This window comes from Schistocerca piceifrons, chromosome 7 (assembly GCF_021461385.2).
Source record: "Schistocerca piceifrons isolate TAMUIC-IGC-003096 chromosome 7, iqSchPice1.1, whole genome shotgun sequence".
Lineage (NCBI taxonomy): Eukaryota > Metazoa > Arthropoda > Insecta > Orthoptera > Acrididae > Schistocerca > Schistocerca piceifrons.
The window spans coordinates 231,420,217-231,441,463 of NC_060144.1; the positions used below are offsets into that span (position 1 = coordinate 231,420,217).

The 21,247-nt window shown below is 40.8% G+C and overlaps 1 protein-coding gene across 1 annotated transcript in view; it reads left to right on the forward strand.

Moving 5' to 3' along the window:
* Nucleotides 1–571: 571 nt before the first annotated feature.
* The window catches only part of LOC124805585 (myrosinase 1-like), a 50,218-nt gene continuing 29,542 nt past the window's right edge, over nucleotides 572–21,247 (forward strand). The window contains exons 1-7 of the mRNA XM_047266151.1: nucleotides 572–710; nucleotides 1,744–1,874; nucleotides 12,622–12,756; nucleotides 15,696–15,818; nucleotides 15,899–16,079; nucleotides 19,846–19,940; nucleotides 20,105–20,252. Coding sequence (XP_047122107.1) covers nucleotides 572–710; nucleotides 1,744–1,874; nucleotides 12,622–12,756; nucleotides 15,696–15,818; nucleotides 15,899–16,079; nucleotides 19,846–19,940; nucleotides 20,105–20,252 — 952 coding nt within the window. The remainder of the gene's footprint in view (nucleotides 711–1,743; nucleotides 1,875–12,621; nucleotides 12,757–15,695; nucleotides 15,819–15,898; nucleotides 16,080–19,845; nucleotides 19,941–20,104; nucleotides 20,253–21,247) is intronic.

Below are 21,247 nucleotides of genomic sequence, written 5' to 3' on the forward strand. Positions count from 1 at the left end.
GTATTGACCACAATGAAACATTTATTAGCAATTGAAACTGGTTTCAGTCAGAACGTGACCATTTTCAGACCGTTTATACCGGATGGTACGCGGTGGCGACGAACGGGGTAGATGTCGTGGTTCCACGAATATCAACTGCAGTTCGTGCAACGACACCCGCTTCGTTCACCACCACCCCTACCCTCTCGGTATAAATGGTCTGATGATGGTTATAGTCTGACCGAAACCGGTTACCATCAAAAGTGAATATTTGATTGTGGTCAGGTCTGTATTAATCCATTTTTGAAATACACCAGAGTATCCAAACGCAGTTGATAAGAAATCTTCTACTGATATCATTGTGTCACACGCAACTTCTTAAGATCCCCCGCCCCCAACATATGTGATAGTATCAGCGAGAAGCACTTGTACTTCACAACAGCGCTACGGAAATTTTCTGATTAACTGATGATAACAGAAAAAATGGTTTAGTTATTGCTGATTATGAAAACATCTCACTAAACTGCAAGGTAACTACATTATATATACCTAGTCCTTGCAGCTGCTCACACGAAGTCACTGAAAAACGGCAATGATGAAGTTCCTCATTGCCTTTACGGCTGTTTTCGTCGGTACTTCTGCACAGAATGCCACTAACAGATTCCCAGATAACTTCATGTTTGGAGCTGCGACAGCCGCATATCAGATCGAAGGAGCTTGGAATGAAGACGGTGAGTTTAGAAGCATTATTGTCATTCCGTAGCAAAGTAAGAAAGAATAAAAAAAGCTGTGTGTTAGAAGACGTTACATTACGTTTAGTGCTTACTCGTACAATGATATATTCCTATGATCTTCATTGAGACTGGGTCCTCAGCTGGAATGATTTAGTTTAGTCTGCAATTGTCCGTTGTCCTTTTTGGTTGTACGATTTTACAATTTCGGCGTTAGACCATTATCAATTAGTTTCCAAAAGTTTCATAGATGTGTCCTTATGCAATACAAATCACTCCACCTGTGTATATTTAAAGAGCATCCAGTGTTATAGTGTCTACGAGAGCAGGTGTTGTTCAGATTGTTCTAATGGATCTGAGCACTATGGGACTTAACTTCTGAGGTCATCAGTCCCCTAGAACTTAGAACTACTTAAAGCTAACTAACCTAAGGACATCACACACATCCATGCCCGAGGCAGGATTCGAACCTGCGACCGTAGCGGTCCCGCGGTTCCAGACTGTAGCGCCTATAACCGCTCGGCCACCACGGCCGGCAGCAGGTGTTGTAATTGTAATAACACAGAAAACGCTTAAATGTACATACATTTTAATTCCCATCCCACTCAACATACACGTTAAGACCACGTGTTTACGGAACAATTATTGCGAAGATCCTGTGCTGAAGTATGCACAGAAATACTAAATGTAGACAGATGATGCACACAGGGCTATTCCTCCTTCATGTGTACTTAAAAGAGGTAATGAAGATTTACTTAAAATAGATTCCAGGGACATAATTCATTATTTTATTTTTTTAAATATCATAAATTGTGATGTCGAAGAAATGGATATAAATCACTTGATAATGGACTAAGACCGAAACTCTATGATCGAACAACCATTAAAGAAGAATGGCACCTGCAGAAGGTACTAAATCATCTATATCATGTATGCTTTCATTATGTTCCATGTTGTTGCTAGTCTTACACAAAGCCAATAACAAACTTGGATGACATATCATATACTGCAATGTTCTTGCATATTTGTACAGGCAAAGGAGAGAGCATTCAGGACTACTTCTTCCACAACTATCCGGAATACACCACAGGAGACACCGGCGACGTTGCCTGCGATTCCTACCACAGGTACCAGGAGGACGTGCAGATGCTGAAAGCGCTCAACGTAAGTATATTTTCCAAAGTAAAGAAGACTAGCTTCTGCTCTTGTAGATCGCAGCACGACGTGTGTCTTCATGGTCTCTTCAACTCCTTTGAGATATCAAAAATCTGGTGATTTAGCTATCCAATTCGCTAGCCGTAAAATGTGTTCTGTTAAGTCAGAGACAGTGCTTTTTTTTCGAAAACGGTACGTCAGCTCATTTTCAGAAATAATATGGTTGGTTAAATGTCCGATATCGAACTAAATGGTGAACCTTAATCACGCCGAAATCCTTTAACCTAGGAAAGTCAAATATCTGTGGAGACTACAGTTTTGATTTGATATAGCCTTCCTTCGATCCATACATGGACCCATACATGAAAGAAGACGCCTGTTTTCGTCAGTAATTAGAATGATTGCAGGGATCATTTTAGCAGTAATTTCCGCTTCTACACTGCAATAGACAGTGAAGAACAAAAAACGAGGGGCGTTCAATAACTGATGCAATACATTTTTTCCTCAGCCGATTTCAGTAGAACAAATACGGAATTTATTTTCGGACATCGTGGAACATTCCAGCTTCAATCTTTATAGTTTTGTGAACTTGCGATAGGTGACGTCTATAATGTAGGTGCGTTTCAAGCAGCGAGATGTAACTGAGTTGCTTTGGCGGAAAACCAGAGCGTGCAGATAGTCATAGACCCGTGCAGAGTGTCTAATGAGATTTGGCAGTGAACAAAAGCATGGTGAGTCGTCGGGCAAGGCGTGTGTCATCAATGCAAGAAGGTCGCGCAAGCCTTTCTGATCTCCCGCGTGCCGGCCGGCCGCACACAGTTGTGACTCCTGCAGTGTTGGAAAGTGCGGACACCCTCATTCGGGGTGATGCAAACGAACTTCTCCCTCGTCACTACAACGCAATGCCTCACACTAGTCTACGGGCCCAAGTGGAGCTCACAAAACTTCACTGGACTGTTCTCCCTTATCCACCCTACAGTCCAAATTTCGCATCTTAAGACTTCCATCCGTTTGGCCCAATGTAGGAGGCACTCCGCGGGAAGCAGTACGTGGATCATGGGGAAGTTGTTGTCGCAGTAAGACGTTGGCTCCGACGTCGACCAGTGGGATGGTACCATGTGGGCATAAATGTCCTCCCAGTAAGTTGACGTAAGGTCCACGCATTGAGATTATTTTGAAAAGTAGTGTTTTGTAGGTATAAGAGTGGAGAATAACACTACGTATAGGAATCCTGAATAAAACCAACCTTGTTTCAGAGAAAAAAGTGTTGCATTAGTTATTGAACACCCCTCGTAAATAAATCTCGATAGTAGGTCTACAGAAACGAAAGTGAGGATGATCATGGAATAATGTTCCATCAACGACGAAGTTATTATACATACAGCTAAGCTACGAAAGGGATAAGCATTGTGGCATCATTCTAGTATTCGAGTTAATCGATTTAGGGAATGTGTGGAAAAAGTGAGAAGGGTATCTGAACCACACTCTCCGAATACGCGAGTCGGTGCTACAACCAGTGCGCCAGATTCTCTTTCTTCCGAAGCCTGCGCGCCATTTTCACATAATCTTCACATAATGCCCATAAAAATGAAAGTACAATGTTTCTCTATTCCTCAGTGGTTTACATGTGTCTTTGCGCCATCTTTGTGAGAGTGATCAATGCGGGTATATCATCATGGTGTCATCGTGTTACTACGGACCATTATGGAAACAGGGAACACATAATCGAGTAAAGCCTGTGCTGCCGCATAACCAACTCTTACTGCAGTCCAGAGAGCCTATAAGCTCTAACGTGTGCTTGCGAAGGTCTTGGGGAACAAGTATTCTACCAGCAGAAAGACATTAAAGAAAAGAATTCCAGTTAGCTATTTATATTAGAATTATTTTCGAACACAGAATCTCGTTGCCGGGATAGGGGCTGCTGAGGGAGGAGGTTAAGGGGTGGTAGGGGGGGGGGGGAAGTACAGAGAGGGAAATAAAATTTACAGTAGAAACGTAGCTTCCACGAAGATATAAATGACTAAATCTAGTGATACATGAGAAGCAATTATATTCGACAAATTTTAACGATGTTCCTCAAGCGGATCAAGAAACTGAGGATTGTAGATTATCAGGAATAAAGTAAAACACGTGCGAATCTTGGAGTGACATCAGCGAAAATTGGAACCGCATAGATGAGTTTCTCTGATTCTCTTCGTTGACATCAACAAATCAAATATCAGCTGTCATCACAATTTTTTTCTACTAATCAGTACAGTACCAGACGAAAAAATGCAAAGGAATGACAATTAGTATTACACGCAGGACCGGCTCCAGGGACTTTCACGACCTGCGCCAAAATTTCGCCCCCTCCTTGCGTTCCCAGACATAGTCAACATTTCTGACAATGGCATTCACCCATGACGTTTTATTTTCACATATCGCTCTGATTCGTATGTCTTTTTGATTTGAAGACCAGAGGCAGATATGGGAAACCAGCGAGTGAAACAAAAATGAAACATTTACATTATAAAACATCTTGAATGATAACTTCAAAATTACGAGATTTAAATTATACCAGCTTAGATTTTTCTTCTCTGGACTGCAGACAGACAAAAACGTACCCTTTGTTTCAAAATAAGCATACACCAATTGTGAATGTGTGACAGATGGCAGCACAATACGGCACACACAACTCTAGCGCCAGTGGCGGGAATGAGCACTGTTCTTGATACTTAAAATGGCAAAATACACTGATAAGCCAGAACATTATGACCACTGCTTACCGCGACATTGTATGTCGTTTGGTGGCGTTGCGGACAAATGAGGCCGTAACAAAAGTGTGTAAGCGGTACAGGCACGAATGGATGATCACCCTAGAGAAAATACCTGCTGCAAATGAGGAAATCCATTGAAGTAAGGAGATTATTATAACGCAGAGCCTGTGAACGATTAACTGTGTAGCTGTTACAATGTTCGTTTGCAACTGAGGTGCGCATCTATGGAAAGAGGTAGAAGAATAATGAAACTATCTCTAGGATGGACCGTGATCCGTTGCATCTCTGCCGAAAGAGCACAGTGCTGGTGCACGCACGTGTGTTTCGGAGCACACTGTTCATCGTACATTGTTGGATACGGAGCTCCGCAGCAGACTACTCCTTCGTGTTCACATGTCGACCCAACGAACTTGTCAATTACGACTGCAGTGGGCATGGGACCATAGGAATTCGATCGTAGATCGATGAAAACGTCTCGGCTCTTCGGGTGAATCATATTTTTGCTACTCTAGGTCGATGCTCGTCTCCTTAAACGCTGTCACTGAGGCGAACGGAGACTAGAAAACGAGCAGCACGCCACGGACGGAGGCTGGAGGGAGCAGTATTATGTAATGAACGACTTTCTCCTACGCTTGCATGGGATCTGTGCTAGTAATCAAAGACAGCTGCGGACCACATGCATCTCTTCATGCTTGGAGTTTATCCCGACGGCGACGTAATCTTCAGCAGTATAATTGTCTGTGTCTCTGAGCGAAAACCGTGCTACGGTGGTTTGAGGAGATGATAGTGAAATCATGCTGATGTCTCGGCCACCAGATTCGCCCGACGTAAATCCTATGGAACACATATGGGTGCCATCACTAAGTACGCAAATCACCAGCCAGTTATTCACGCGAATTACATGACCTGTGCGCAGACATCTAATGCCACATACCGCAACAAATCTACCAATGAACTACCGGATCCCTGACACACTGACCGAGTGATGCATTTCATTCCAAAGAGTGACAAACAATATGTTGAGCAGATGCTCATAATGTTTTGCTCATGAGTGTACACCTTCCAGGTGGGTGCCACAAAATCCGAGCGCGTGGCATGATGCTAGGCAAAGCTGACGCATGTTGACAGCCTGAATGGGGATTTCTTTTCAGTGACTGTAACAATTCCGGTGGTCAAACCAGACTCCTGAGGAAGCGTTGACGTTGTGAAATATGAGTACGGCTGCAGGGAGATAACGTCGAGAGGTGACACATGTTCCACGGTTTCCACGCGATCAATTTGTGAGAAAGGAAAATAGTGGGAAGTGTTATAACTTGTATGCACTTCGTAAGTATGTCAACCAAAATTAATTTTATCACTCGCCAGCTTATAGCTACGTTCACTTTCTGTCGTTCCCTGGGCACAAGTGAATGCGTGGTAGGAGTCCCGTAGCAACCAGCCCAACTGAGTACTGCATTGTCGGCGCCATCATCGTGGCTTCCACTGTAACGTCATAGGTGAGCAACTGACTTACACTTAAATGATTTATTTGTTCAGAATATGTAAATCGCCCTTGACACATTAGTGTGTCCGTAGTTCACAAAGGAAAACGCCTCTGGTAAGTTATTGAGAAGGCGTGGTCTCCGCAATGCCACGATCACTATTTACGGCTTAAAACAAGCAGTTTGGGAAGCGTTAATTTGTGTAGTGCCGTTCAGCTGCTTCAGCTCTAAAATAAGATCTGATCTTAATACAAACACCTATTGATTATGGCCTCTTCAACACGGAGAAGGAAAAGAAATGAGTCGAAGTTTAAAAGAAGAGCAATGTAAGTGGTATTAAATAGCAGATCCGAAGGGGAGGGAATGGTAGCGAAAACATGCCATGAAAACATGCCATTCATCTTCCCGCGTGTAAACTCAGTTTAATAACAATGTCTGAAGTGAAAAGATTATAGCATGTGACGGGCAGTGTATATTATTTACACTTCTATATTATTTAATACGAAGAGTTTTTCTCAGTGATTCCACTACAGGTGATTAAGGCTCATGTATAGAAACAGTCAAGCCATCATATTTGTTTTTCGCTTCTATAGGAGCTTTCAAGCTGGGGTAGATATATTTCTAAATGATTAATGGAAAATCTCATATAAAGATGTGAAACAAATACTAACAAAGAGATAGAGGGACTGGCCAGTACTTACCTCAGCTCAGTACAGCCGATAGATACACAAAAAACAGAACCAAAAATTTACGTTCCTAGCTTTCGGAACAAATGTTCCTTCATCAGGGAGGAGAGAAGGGAAAGAAAGGGAAGAAGGGAAAGTAGATTCAGTTACTCACAACCCAGGTTATGAAGCAACAGGGAAAGGAAAACAGGGAGGGTAGCAAGGATGGAGGCATGGTTGTCAGAGGGAAGCCAAAGATATTCTACTGTAAGTACTGTGCCAGCTTCAAACCAAAGAGGATGCATACAGAAGTAAAGAGGTATATAGTATAAAGATAAACACAACTATGTAGGATGAAAAGATGCGTGAATGGCTAAAGAGGAAAGGGAAAGAGGAGAAGACTGAAGAGTAAATGGGAGTGAGATGGTTTAACGTAGGTTCAGTCCAGGGGGATGGCGGGATGAAAGGATGTGTTGGAGTGCAAGTTCCCATCTCCGCAGTTCAGAGGGACTGGTGTTGGGTGGGAGAAGCTAAATGGCACACACAGTGTAGCAGGTTCCTAGGGTTTAACAAGGATGTTACGGAGGTTAGGGGGCGACGAAAGGCAACTCTGGGTGGTGTGGGGAGAATTTTGTCAAGGGATGGCACAGTACTTACAGTAGAATATCTTTGGCTTCCCTCTGACAACCATGCCTCCATCCTCGCTACCCTCCCTGTTTTCCTTTCCCTGTTGCTTCATAACCTGGGTTGTGAGTAACTGAATCTACTTTCCCTTCTTCCCTTTCTTTCCCCTCTCTCCTCCCTGATGAAGGAACATTTGTTCCGAAAGCTAGGAACGTAAATTTTTGGTTCTGTTTTTTGTGTATCATCGGCTGTACTGAGCTAAGTACTGGCCAGCCCCTCTATCTCTTTGGTAGATATATTTCCTGTGTTGTGTGGAAACATATTGACTTGGCAACAGTGCCACTACCAAGCTCTGCTATTCTCGAAGACGCACCCAAGACGACCAACTCCAGCACATCAATTTTCATCTTTTTACGAGACCATAGATAATTTCCAGAAAGACATTGGACTATATGAATGATTTTTATTTCCTACTTATTCTCGAACATAGTCATTTATGGGAAGCTATTATTGTGTGTTTAATCAATTCTCTTGGAACTACGTTAATATTAAGATTTTTCCGCCCTCAAAATCCTACCAAAATGGGCGGAGACACGTTTCGTCCTCCTGTCCCCCTCCCCTTGATCTCGGTCCTGATTATACACCGTTATTTTCAAATCTATTTACTACGTCTGTAAGATAGAAGTGTAACCTACAACCATTGTCCACTAAAGAAGTGCTTAATTCTTCTCCTCTCTAACGACATTTTCATCTTTCCTGTAAGGGTGTGACATTTTTTTCCTGTTCATCCATTCTAATGGTGTTCATTCGCTTGCATGATATGTATTTGTCTTCACCGAGAAGTAACGACAGCGGTTTATTCCACATAAATAATGTACTCTTTTTTCTTCCGTTGTTTAGGATGTGTACCATCACGTCTGTGACTTGAAGCCAGTCATTTCTATTTTTTTCGACTATCACACCTTCCTTTGTCTTTTCTTACAACCTGTACCTAAATTCCGCACAGCATGCGAGGATTAGTGTGATCAATTTCGCAATAATCACCTTTTTCCCTAATTTTTCAAATTATGTAATTGACTCACCCTATTTTAATTCAGATTGTAGAAAAATTAATCATAGTCTAGTAAATCAATGAATTTCCGGTTTCTACACGTTTATTTCCCTTCACTACGTTTCGCCCAAAATACTTCTGATACTCTGAGATGGATTTGGTTTTGTTGTTGTTGTTGTTGTGGTCTTCAGTCCTGAGACTGGTTTGATGCAGCTCTCCATGCTACTCTATCATGTGCAAGCCTCTTCATCTCCCAGTACCTACCGCAACCTACATCCCTCTGAATCCGCTTAGTGTATTCATCTCTTGGTCTCCCTCTACGATTTTTACCCTCCACGCTGCCCTCCAATACTAAATTGGTGATCCCTTGATGCCTCAGAACATGTCCTACAAACCGGTCCCTTCTTCTTGTCAAGTTGTGCCACAAACTCCTCTTCTCCCCAATTCTACTCAATACCTCCCCATTACTTATGTGATTTCCCCATCGAATCTCCAGCATTCTTCTGTAGCACCACATTTTGGAAGCTTCTATTCTCTTCTTGTCCAAACTATTTATCGTCCATGTTTCATTTCCATACATGGCTACACTCCATACAAATACTTTCAGAAATGACTTCTTGACACTTAAATCTATACTCGATGTTAACAAATTTCTCTTCTTCAGAAACGCTTTCCTTGCCATTGCCAGTCTACATTTTATATCCTCTCAACTTCAACCATCATCAGTTATTTTGCTCCCCAAATAGCAAAACTCCTTTACTACTTTAAGTGTCTCATTTCCTAATCTAGTTCCCTCAGCATCACCTGACTTAATTCGACTACATTTCATTATCCTCGTTTTGCTTTTGTTGATGTTCATCTTATACCCTCCTTTCAAGACACTGTCCATTCCGTTCAGCTGATCCTCCAAGTCCTTTGCTGTCTCTGACATAATTACAATGTTATCGGTGAACCTCAAAGTTTTTATTTCTTCTCCATGGATTTTAATATCTACTCCGAACTTTTCTTTTGTTTCCTTCACTGCTTGCTCAATATACAGATTTAATAACATTGGGGATAGGCTACAACCCTGTCTCACTGCCTTCCCAACCACTGCTTCCCTTTCATGCCCCTCGACTCTTATAACTGCCATCTGGTTTCTGTACAAATTGTAAATAGCCTTTAGCTCACTGTATTTTACCCCTGCCACCTTCAGAATTTGAAAGAGAGTTTTCCAGTCAACATCGTCAAAAGCTTTCTCTAAGTCTAGAAATGATAGAAACGTAGGTTTGCCCTTCCTTAATCTAGCTTCTAAGATGAGCCGTAGGGTCAGTATTGACTCACGTGTTCCAACATTTCTACGGAATCCAAACTTAACTCCTTAATCTAGCTTCTAAGATGAGTCGTAGGGTCAGTATTGGCTCACGTGTTCCAGCATTTCTATGGAATCCAAACTGATCTTCCCCGAGGTCGGCTTCTACTAGTTTTTCCATTCTTCTGTAAAGAATTCGCGTTAGTATTTTGCAGCTGTGACTTATTCAACTGATAGTTCGGTAATTTTCACAACTGTCAACACCTGATTTCTTTGGGATTGGAATTATTATATTCTTCCTGAAGTCTGAGGGTATTTCGCCTGTTTCATACAACTTGCTCACAAGATGTTAGAGATTTGTCAGGACTGGATCTCCCAAGGCCGTCAGTAGTTCCAATGGAATGTTGTCTATTCCCGGGGCCTTGTTTCAACTCAGGTCTTTAAGTGCTCTGTGAAACTACCATATCTCCCATTTCATATTCCAGGTCTTTAAGTGCTCTGTCAAACTACCATGTCTCCCATTTCATATTCATCTACACCCTCTTCCATTTCCATAATATTGTCCTCAAGTACATCGCCCTTGTATAGACCTTCTATATACTCCTTCCACCTTTCTGCTTTCCCTTCTTTGCTTAGAACGGGGTTTCCATCTGAGCTCTTGATGTTCATGCAAGTGGATCTCTTATCTCCAAAGGTCTCTTTAATTTTCCTGTAGGCAGTATCTATCTTACCCCTAGTGAGATAAGCCTCTACATCCATACATTTGTCCTCTAGCCATCCCTGCTTAGCCATTTTGCACTTCCTGTCGATCTCATTTTTGAGAAGTTTGTATTCCTTTTTGCCTGCTTCATTCACTGCATTTTTATATTTTCTCCTTTCATCAATTAAATTCAATATATCTTCTGTTGCCCAACGATTTCTACTACCCCTCGTCTTTTTACCTACTCATCCTTTGCTGCCTTCATTACTTCATCCCTCAGAGCTACCCATTCTTCTTCTAGTATATTTCTTTCCCCTATTCCTGTCAATTGTTCCCTTATGCTCTCCCTGAAACTCTGTACAACCTCTGGTTCTTTCAGTTTATCCAGCTCCCATCTCCTTAAATTCCCAACTTTTTGCAGTTTCTTCAGTTTTAATCTACGGGTCATAACCAATAGATTGTGGTCAGAGTCCACCTCTGCCCCTGAAAATGTCTTACAATTTAAAACCTGGTTCCTAAATCTCTGTCTTACCATTAGATAATCTATCCGAAACCTGTCAGTATCTCCAGGCTTCTTCCATGTATACAGCCTTCTTTTATGATTCTTGAACCAAGTGTTAGCTATGATTAAGTTGTGCTCTGTGCAAAATTCTACCAGGCGGCTTCCTCTTTCATTTCTTCCCCTCAATCCATATTCTCCTACTACGTTTCCTTCTCTCCCTTTTCCTACTACCGAATTCCAGTCACCCATGACTATTAAATTTTTTTCACCCTTCACTATCTGAATAATTTATTTTATTGCATCATTCATTTCTTCAATTTCTTCGTCACCTGCAGAGCTTGTTGGCATATAAACGTGTATTACTGTAGTAGGCGTGGGCTTCGTATCTATCTTGGCCACAATAATGCGTTCACTGTGCTGTTTGTATTAGCTTACCCGCATTCCTATTTTCCTATTCATTATTAAACCTACTTCTGCATTACCCCTATTTTATTTTGTGTTTATAACCCTGTAGTCACCTGACCAGAAGTCTTGTTCCTCCTGCCACCGATCTTCACTAATTCCCACTATATCTAACTTTAACCTATCCATTTCCCTTTCTAAATTTTCTAACCCACCTGCCTGATTAAGGGATCCGACATTCCACGCTCCGATCCGTAGAACGCCAGTTTTCTTTCTCCTGATAACCATATCCTCTTGAGTAGTCCCCGCTCGGAGATCCGAATGGGAGACTATTTTACCTCCGTAATATTTTACCCAAGAGGACGCCATCATCATTTAACCATACAGTAAAGCTGCATGCCCTCGGGAAAAATTACGGTCGTAGTTTCCCATTGCTTTCAGCCGTTCGCAGTACCAGCACAGCAAGGCCGTTTTGGTTAGTGTTACAAGGCCAGATCAGTCAATCATCCAGACTGTTGCCGCTGCAACTACTGAAAAGGCTGCTGCCCCTCTTCAGGAACCACAAGTTTGTCTGGCCTCTCAACAGATTCCCCTCTGTTGTGGTTGCACCTACGGTACGGCTATCTGTATCGCTGAGGCACGCAAGCCTCCCCACCAACGGCAAGGTCCGTGGTTCATGGGGGGGGGGGGGGGGGGGGGGTTGGTTTTATTAAAGGTAATAAGTGAAATCCTGAAAAAAATTCTCTTCAGTTAGTAGCGAGTGACGAGCTACTACGCGTACAGTACTTCGTAGCCTATGTACTAAGCTCCTCTCAATTTTCAATGTCCACTTTCGTAGCTAATTATCTATTTAAGAACTACAAGATACCATAGTAATTTATTACATAAATTTCTTTCTCATATTATTCGTTTCTATCGCTGTCTATTTCAAGTACTTGGTTAATGGTCCTTACAGCTTCTTAGGAAGATAAACTACATTTCAGGGTCATTTCCTGAAATATTATCTTAGATTCTAAAGAGACTAGGTAGTTTTATCTGAAATATTCTGAACTTTTTTGGTTTGTTTGTTAAATAATGTATATACATCGTAACCAAGTATAACTGTTCATCGACGAATAGTTTATTCTTCTACCTATCTAATCCCAACAGTGTTGGTTAATTAGATATAATTTTTGATGTGTCTTATTCTATGAGTTCAGCGCCACTAAATAAATTAACAGCGAAATTTCAGCAATCAGTCCCCAATGCTTTTGTCACAACCATTAAGACACTTTTATTGAACAGGCAGACGTATATCGATTTTCGATTTCCTGGCCACGTGTGTTGCCTACCGGGGACGTGGACGTTATCAATCAGCCTGGTATCGACTATTACAACAACCTCATCAACGAGCTGCTTGCCAATGGAATTCAGCCTGTGGTAAGTAACAACTGACAGTATCCACTAGCCTCATCTCGTGCAGCACCCCTTTCTTGCATTTGCAGACATCTACGTACAGTAGACTGATGATTACAATATGAAAAAAATGAACGATTCAAATTTTTTACAGCTATAACAGAATTTTTGAGCCTCTCGTGATAAAGGCAGAAAAAAAATTTGAATTTTTCCGTAACATCATATAGGTACTGAGACATAACCCCCTTCGTGTCGGGTTGTTTCTTTCATTGCCTTAATGAGTGTAGCACATATGCAACTCTTTTGTATTCAGTAGAAAGAATGGCAAAATGTAGTTCTGATTGTGGCACTTGGTACTTCGGACCATGAGTTGCGAACGGCCAGCAACGCAAGTATGCACTGGGGCAAGTCAAAAATAAGGGAAATTGTTTCCAAAACTACTGTGAGAAACAATTAGTTCTCCGCGTGTTTGACAGTGCGACAATCATAATATCAACGGTAACCAGAAGAGATATTACAAGAGATTCAACTATACGACTGTTTCTAACTTTCCCCGTTAGTCAACAGCCTATGCAGATGCAGAAGGCAACTGACCTCGGTAACCAATGAAGAAAACGGTAACGAGTATTCCATTGAGTTAGTGAGAGTGGTGTCAGAAACATAATTTCTGTGGCGGTGTATAAGTTCTTACCCTTCAATGGAACGACATTGCCGTTCTGTGTTCAGGCAATACAACCGAGCACTGCTGCTGTCTGGATTAGTCCCAGGACCATTATAAAGGGAAAAAGAAAACCGTCCGCAATTTGTTCACATTAGTTCTACAAGGAAACGGTGGGCACATTTGGTGAAATCATGAGACCAAGTGAAACTGAAGGAAGATTATAATTTAAGAACCGTCCACGGCGATGTTTACACAGACAGGGCACAATAGAGAAAACTAGGAAAGATTTATGAAGAAATTCGCCATTGGCTCCTTAGTGAAAACAATTCCCTAATCGATTTAGGGAAACACAGGGAAACTTCATTATGAATGATTGGACCGAGATTTAAATCTTTGTTTACCAAACCTGAACCCAATATTTTAACCACGTGCCAAATCTCACGGCGAGAATAGTAGTAATGTTAATAGTAACACAAATATTAGCATTTGGGTAATGGGCTGAGGGAACAATAGCAGTTTTGTAACAGGTAGTTTTCGTAGGTTTCTGTAATGATAGCATATAATAAGCAATAATAATTAACATAAACCGCCCTAGCGGCGGCGAGTGGAACTCGCTTCAAGGTCACCTGCCTTGCTCAGCGTTGCGCAACAGAAACACACAGCCATGAAGTATAACCCACCCACCTCCCCAGGAGTCGGAACTCCCGCACCCTATGGAAGATATAGATGCTTAGTGGACAATTAGAAGGAGTGATTGATGTACAAGGAGATGTTATTGTATATTATCACGCTTAATAAAGAAACCTATCCTAAAAAAAAAAACTATCAGCTACTGAAGCATCTGTATCTTCTATAGGGTGCGGGAGTTCCGACTCCTGGGGAGGTGGGTGGGTTATACATCACGCTGTGTGTTTCTGTTGCGCGACGCTGAGCAAGGCGGGTGACCTTGAAGCGAGTTCCAGTGTAACTAATTCCGCTTAGTTACACTGAAACAGTTCTTGCGAATGGTTCATGAATTCCCTCGGTAAGACAATGGCTGATGTCCGTCTTTACCCTTGGTGAACATAACCAAGCGTTCCCCTCTCAAGCTGTTGCTGGGACGTTGCTTTCCTTTTTGTATCAGTGCCACTTTACAGATATCCAGCAGTTTAGTGTATGGAAGTTCCAATGAATCCATTGCACACATAAGAGATCACGAAAACGACACAATAAGAGAGTGTACATTTTCGTTATTAACTTAGACTTAAAGTTGCTAGCGTAAGGACAGCTATAGTTAACATATTAAGCTATATTTCAACTAGCGCAGTTCAAATCTGTCATACCTTCCGCACGTTGAGGCAGAGTTTGTCCGTCATTTATTGCACTGCTATTATCTTTGGATCGTTCTTGCAACCTGTTCATTTCTGCACCCATTTTTATATTCGGCATCCATCACGAAGCTAGTATTTGGAGTAATTCTTATGAAAATATTAACCTCACATTAAAAACGATTACATCCTCGTTTCTTAACGGAAGCAATATTCTTGATGTAGCATGATACAAGGGCTATTTTCGTTCCAACTTCCGATTGGTCACTAAATGGAAAGCACGATGAATATCAAAAATGTTTTATTAGAGACATTTAGTCACACCTTGCAGCTACTTCGCCAACTTTCCAATAACCTCTTCGTAGAAGGCACCCACCTGTGCTTTCCTACAATTGCTTACGTTGGTCTGCAGCTCGTTGTCCTCATAGCCAACGGTTCACGTGAGCGAAGATACGGAAATCAGAGGGAGCAAGTTCAGGCTGTATGGTGAGCAATCACTTCCCACCGAAAACGCAGCAGATGCGTCGTTGCTGCACCTGGAGTATGCGGCAGAGCACTGTCATGATGAATGAAACTTATGACACTTACGTTATGTTGGCTACATGAAATCAAACCGGACGCCTCGACAGGCACTTTACACCCGACAGGAACTCTATTGTTCTAAGCAGCTTTGTATGCTCACTATGCGCTCAGAACTGAAAAACACGCTGTGACGCGATCGGCAGGTATACTAGAGCAACATATCTGCGCAACGTTTCATCGGATTTTTACTGTAGTTTTAACTTGGCGACCAATCGGAGGTTGAAAAAAGAATTGATCTCGTATCAGGTCATCACCTTGTGTTCTCAAAACACGTTACCAGAAAAGATTACAGGCATCATAAGAAAACTACAAGCCTACATCGCTGTTCCAGCATCCCTCAGCACCACTAGGCCTAATTTGATTACTTGACCAAAAACTTCATCAAGTTTTACAATACACTACACTGTCTGCAGGTTACAATGTACCACTTCGATCTCCCTCAAGCACTGCAGTACATCGGAGGCTGGCCCAACGAGATGCTGGCAGACTACTTCGTTCAATATGCAAGGATACTCTTCCAAAACTTCGGTGATAGGGTGAGTAAAACTTTAAAAGTTCTTAGAGACTTGAACCACGTTCACTTTACCGAGCGTAATGACACGGTACGGTTACACAGGTGAAGTGGTGGATCACATTTAACGAGCCTGCTGTCTTCGTGAACGGCTACGCGGCGGAAGGTATCGCCCCTTCTCAGCCAGCGTCGGGCATTGGTGACTACCTGGCGACACACACCGTCATCGAAGCACACGCACGGGTCTGGCATCTGTATGATGAAGAGTTCAGAGCATCACAGAACGGTCAGTGCCTCAAGAGAACAGAACAATGTAACTACTGTCCACTGTGACACTGGCGACAAGGGAAGTACAGCAGAGATAGTTGGGGAATGCTTACAGTAATGATAAGGGCTATCGATCGTGAAATCAATCTACTTAAGTGACTCTGACAATGGGCAGATTGCTATCTCCCAAAGCCAGGGAACAATCATTTAGGAAACGGCGAAGTTAGTCGGGTGTTCTTCGTGCAATAATGCATCTTTCTAACGCAAGACAACGCTAATATACACTTAACATCTTCCATAAAAATAAAACTTATTTGTTTCATCAGAACATTAGAGGGTCAAAAACAAGATAGATGAGCTTACTTTATGTCTAGAAGATGTGGAAAATACTGATAGGATATAACCACAGGGATAGAGAAGTTAAATATCAGAGATTAAAGACTTGCAACATTTTAATCTAGAGTTAACATGGAAAACGGAGGAATTGCAGTATATGTAAAAATGGGACACACAGTCAAAAAATATTGAAGCAAATAGTTTTTATGTTGATCAAAACCCAGAAGTATGTGCTTGTGAGTTGTTACTCCAGAATACTTCTTTGATAATTGTAAAATTCAACAGATCCCTTCTACAAAACTTACAGTTATTTATGAGATATCCAGATGCATTATTTATCTGCCTGCCAGACAAGAAGAAAAAGTTAGTGGTTGTGGAGATTACACTAAAGATTTCGTAAAAGGTACAGACTAGAATTAAAATTTGGATGTTTCAATCTAATTTCAGCAGTCAATTCTCAACTCATGTGCAGCAAGAAAGTAGAACATTGAATGATAACTTTTTTGTGGACAGTGCTCAGGATGAAACAATTATGTCTACCCAGTTGCTAAAAGACTATATGATCGTAATGGACAATTAATATAAATAAATAGTATGGCACTTCACAACCTTTTTATAAACAGTGCTCATGGTGAAATAATTTTGTCTACCCAGTTGCTAATAGACTATTTGATCATAGTGGACAATAAATAGAAATAATCTCTATGGCACCTTACAACTTGGAGACAGTTACATATAAAGCAGTGAGGTTTACTTATCTGTTACGTAACAGGGGTGCAATGGGATTAGGTACATCTCAGAAGAGATGCAAATATCCAGTTCAATTTATTCCATAGTAAATTTGTGTCAATATTTGAAAGTTACTTTCCTGAATAATTATCCAAAAGATTCATTAAAAAAGAAATAAGTCATGAATAACTAACAGATATAAAATCTCATGGAAGAGGAAGGGAAAAGTTTATGCAAGGGCCAGGATAAACAGAGATTCCGCATTACTTGCGTACTGCATAAAACGCTGTAGAACTTAAAAAGAAATTCATTAAAGTATCCAGACGCGTGCATGTCTTGAGCCAAATAAATGATTTAGATAATAAGATTAAAGCTATATGGGACATTGTCAAATGTAAGACAAGAAAGCGAGTCAGTTTACACGATTACATAACAGTTAACCTAAATGACAAGGTTTTGACTGCTAATTCACAAGTTTTGCCACCTTTAAATATCACTTTCTAAATATAGCAGGAAATAGAGGATTAAATTGTTCAGTTGAAGAAGCAAGAAAATATATTAAAAATATCATTCCACAAACCTTTAAGCAACTAGAAGTAGCATCAATATGGTTCACTGAGGTTAATACAATTATAGAAATTCTAAACAACAGATGCTCTTATGGAGTTGTTGGTATTTCATACAGAATTCTGACAAATTGTTCCAACTTAATCAATATGTCCTTAATATAATCAGTAATAAGCGTTGCATCTGTGGCACAGGCAATTTTTCCAGACAGATCATGGAATTATTAAACTACTTCATTACAAACATGATAAGACAGACTTAAACAATTATCGTCCAGTTTCCTTACTGACTTCTTTTTCCCAAATATTTGAAAACGTAATATACTGAAATGTAGTCACACATTTAGTAAACAATTTATTTAGCATATTGCAGTCTGGATTTCAGAAAGGCTGCTCAGCTGAGAATGTTATTTATACACTGCCTTATTTGATACCACAAGCCTTAAATAATAACATATTGCCTGTGGATATTTTTTCCCCAAGGCCTTCGACGTTTTAGATCATTATTCTCTCTAAAAAAAGAAACTGGTTTTATGGAATTGATGGCTTTAAACTCAGCTGGTTTCACTCATACTTGACTGACAGAATCCAATACATTGTGCTGAATAATTCAGACGTCGGAATGGTAGAAAATTTTTGCGACTGGAAAAAAAAAAAAATCAGAAATGGAGTCCCGCAAGGTTCAATTTTGGGTCCAGTCCTACTTCTTATATATCTGAATGACTTTCACTTAACATTAAACAAGAAAAATTGTTATTTTCTGCAGATGATACTAGTGTTACAATGAATCCCATTAGAGAGAACACGAAACAAAAGTTAGTAAATGATATTTTCCAAAGAATTATTAAGTTGTCTGCAAATGAGTTATCACTAAATTTTGAAAAAACACCCTACATTCAGTTCTGTACAACAAACAGAATCGTATCAATAATTCATGTCGCACTTTAGTCGGAGTCAGTAAGTAGGACAGAATGCTTCAAATTTTTGGTGGTTCATACTGATGAACAGGTGAATTGGAAGAAGTGTATTACCGAGATTTTCCACCAATCAAGTTCAGCTACTTTTACTCTTCATATAATTCCTAATCTTAGCAAACATGTGTCAACCTCTTGACTTATTTTGCATATCTCCATTCTATTATTGCTATACAGAATAATTTACTGGTGTAACTCATCACACAGGAAGAAAGTATTGATTCAAAAAAGCTAGCACAAAAAATAACACGTGGTTTTCACTCATGGACATCAGTAGGTATCTTTGAAAGGAGCTAAATATTTTAACTGTGCCATGGCAATACATATTTTCGCTAATGAAGTAACTCATAAAACGTCCATCACAATTTAAGAAGAACAGTGATGCACATACTTACAACACTGGAGGGAAAATGACCTTTATTACTCATTGTTAAAGCTGACAGTGGCTCAGAGACGAGTTCAGTAAACAGTAACAAAAATTTTTGCTCATTTGCACACTAACATAAAATGTCTGACAGTAGCGGAGCAAGTCTTAAATTTAATTTGCAGTCATTTTTTCCCAGACAACTCTTTCTATTCCACTGATAAATTTCTACTTCAAAACTGGTAGCTAATAAAAATATTTTAAAAATGTTTTTAAGTGTAATTGCATGGTAGGAATGAAACGTTAATGTGTTCATTAATATTAACACTAATCATGTATGCAAATATACATACACTATAAACTGACTCGTTCCATATCATTTCGATAAAAGAATCGTTCAAATGATCTATGAAACATGTAACTAACCTACTAACTGAAGCGGTTGAAGGACGATGAAATAACGTGTAGACGGCAAGCCACCTGATGCAACACGAGGGTGTGCTGAAAAGTAGTGACTCAGAATTTTTTATTCTCTTCCCATAATCGGATGAGGTATTACATTTTACGTGTATTACTCGCATGACTTCCAGATTTGCTGACACACCTTGCAACCCTCTGCCGCTATAGGGTTCCAAACTGCACCGTGTATCAACAGGGTGTCAAACGTAACTTTATAGGTGCATAAGAAACGGCCCAACAAACTCAAAGGATGTATTCCAAGAACTCGTCCAGACAAGCAGCATTCTCTTCTTCAGCATGACAATGTCATATAATTTAATTTATATGTATGTGTATATGGTTTGGTATACTTTACAGGTAGTGTGGGAATCACACTTAATATGGATGGGCTTGAACCGGCGAGTAACACAGAAGGGGAAAACGATGCCAGTGAACGAGCACGACAGTTTCAGGTGGGTGTTTCGGCCCTGCTGCCAACCAGTTGGAGTTCCTCTAAATTTTCCGTGTATTGCTAGTACCTTAGAGTGTTCAACGGATAGAAATCACGCGAGTTATGAAGCCTACATACGAGAATTTTTTGACAGTGAGGAAAACTAATGTTCATTCTGTTCTGCAGATGGGTATCTTCGCACACCCAATCTACACTGAGGAAGGGGATTACCCACTTGTGGTGCAACAGTTAGTGGATGACAACAGTGCTCGTGAGGGACGAAACCACTCAAGGCTACCAAAATTTACACAGGAAGAGATCGAATACATTAGGGGTGAGTCTCCAAATACACAGCAGTGGAGGATACTTTGGATTCAACAACTGATGATATAACATCTCTAGTAATGTTAGGATATGACTGTGATATAAATTGTTCCTAGCACATTTTCGTTCAGCTTATATCATTATTTCTAATGAAATTTTCTGACTGAATCATGTCACCATCCCAGTGTTAACAGCAGTAGATATTGAGTCTCTCGCCGCTGGAATTCGTTTCATCGGCAAGTTTCGTTGCCTGTATGTTGAGCAGAACCAGAGAGCTTGCTGAGTCATACACCCGAAAGGAATTTAAACAGATTCTCCAGGAAAACTTTCGAAGAAACAGCACTGTTTGTTTCACAGTGTGATGCTGGAGGATTAGAAAGCATTCTTGACGTAATATGAAGTGTCAGCTAAGATTCAAGAGGCAAAGCGGCAAAATAGCTGACTATTTTGATCCTGAAATCCGTCAGCCACAAGGGTGATACCACAGGCTTTGAAACCAACAACACTGCTGGGCTTAATAGTCGAATATCTCCTATATTTTCGTTCTCCTTTATACAGAGTAATAGAAACGCTTTGAAAAGCTCGTTAGGTCATTGGAAGGTAGGTTGTACTGAGAAGTATTTCTTAAGTAAAAAGATTCGACACGTTGGCCCGTTTCCGAGTTAATTAACCTTGAAGTTAACCGATCAGGCCGCTGCGCGCGCAAGCACAAGCTGCCCGCCAGACACGGTGTCGCCAAAAGTGTTCTTCGTTTGCTTTCCTAAAACCGAATAAGCGAGTGATACAAAAATTGGACATGGAATGATAGTAAGAATGGAACCCGGACTAAGGATAAACAGTCTTATGCGCCATAACCTATGCTATGAGAACAAGTATCTGGCGGGCCGCTTGAATTTGCGGGCGCCACGGCCCGAATGGCTAACGTCAATGGTAGTTAACTCGGTAATGGCACAACGTGTAGAAATTTTCTGAAGAATTATTTTTAAGCACAACCTGCACTACAAA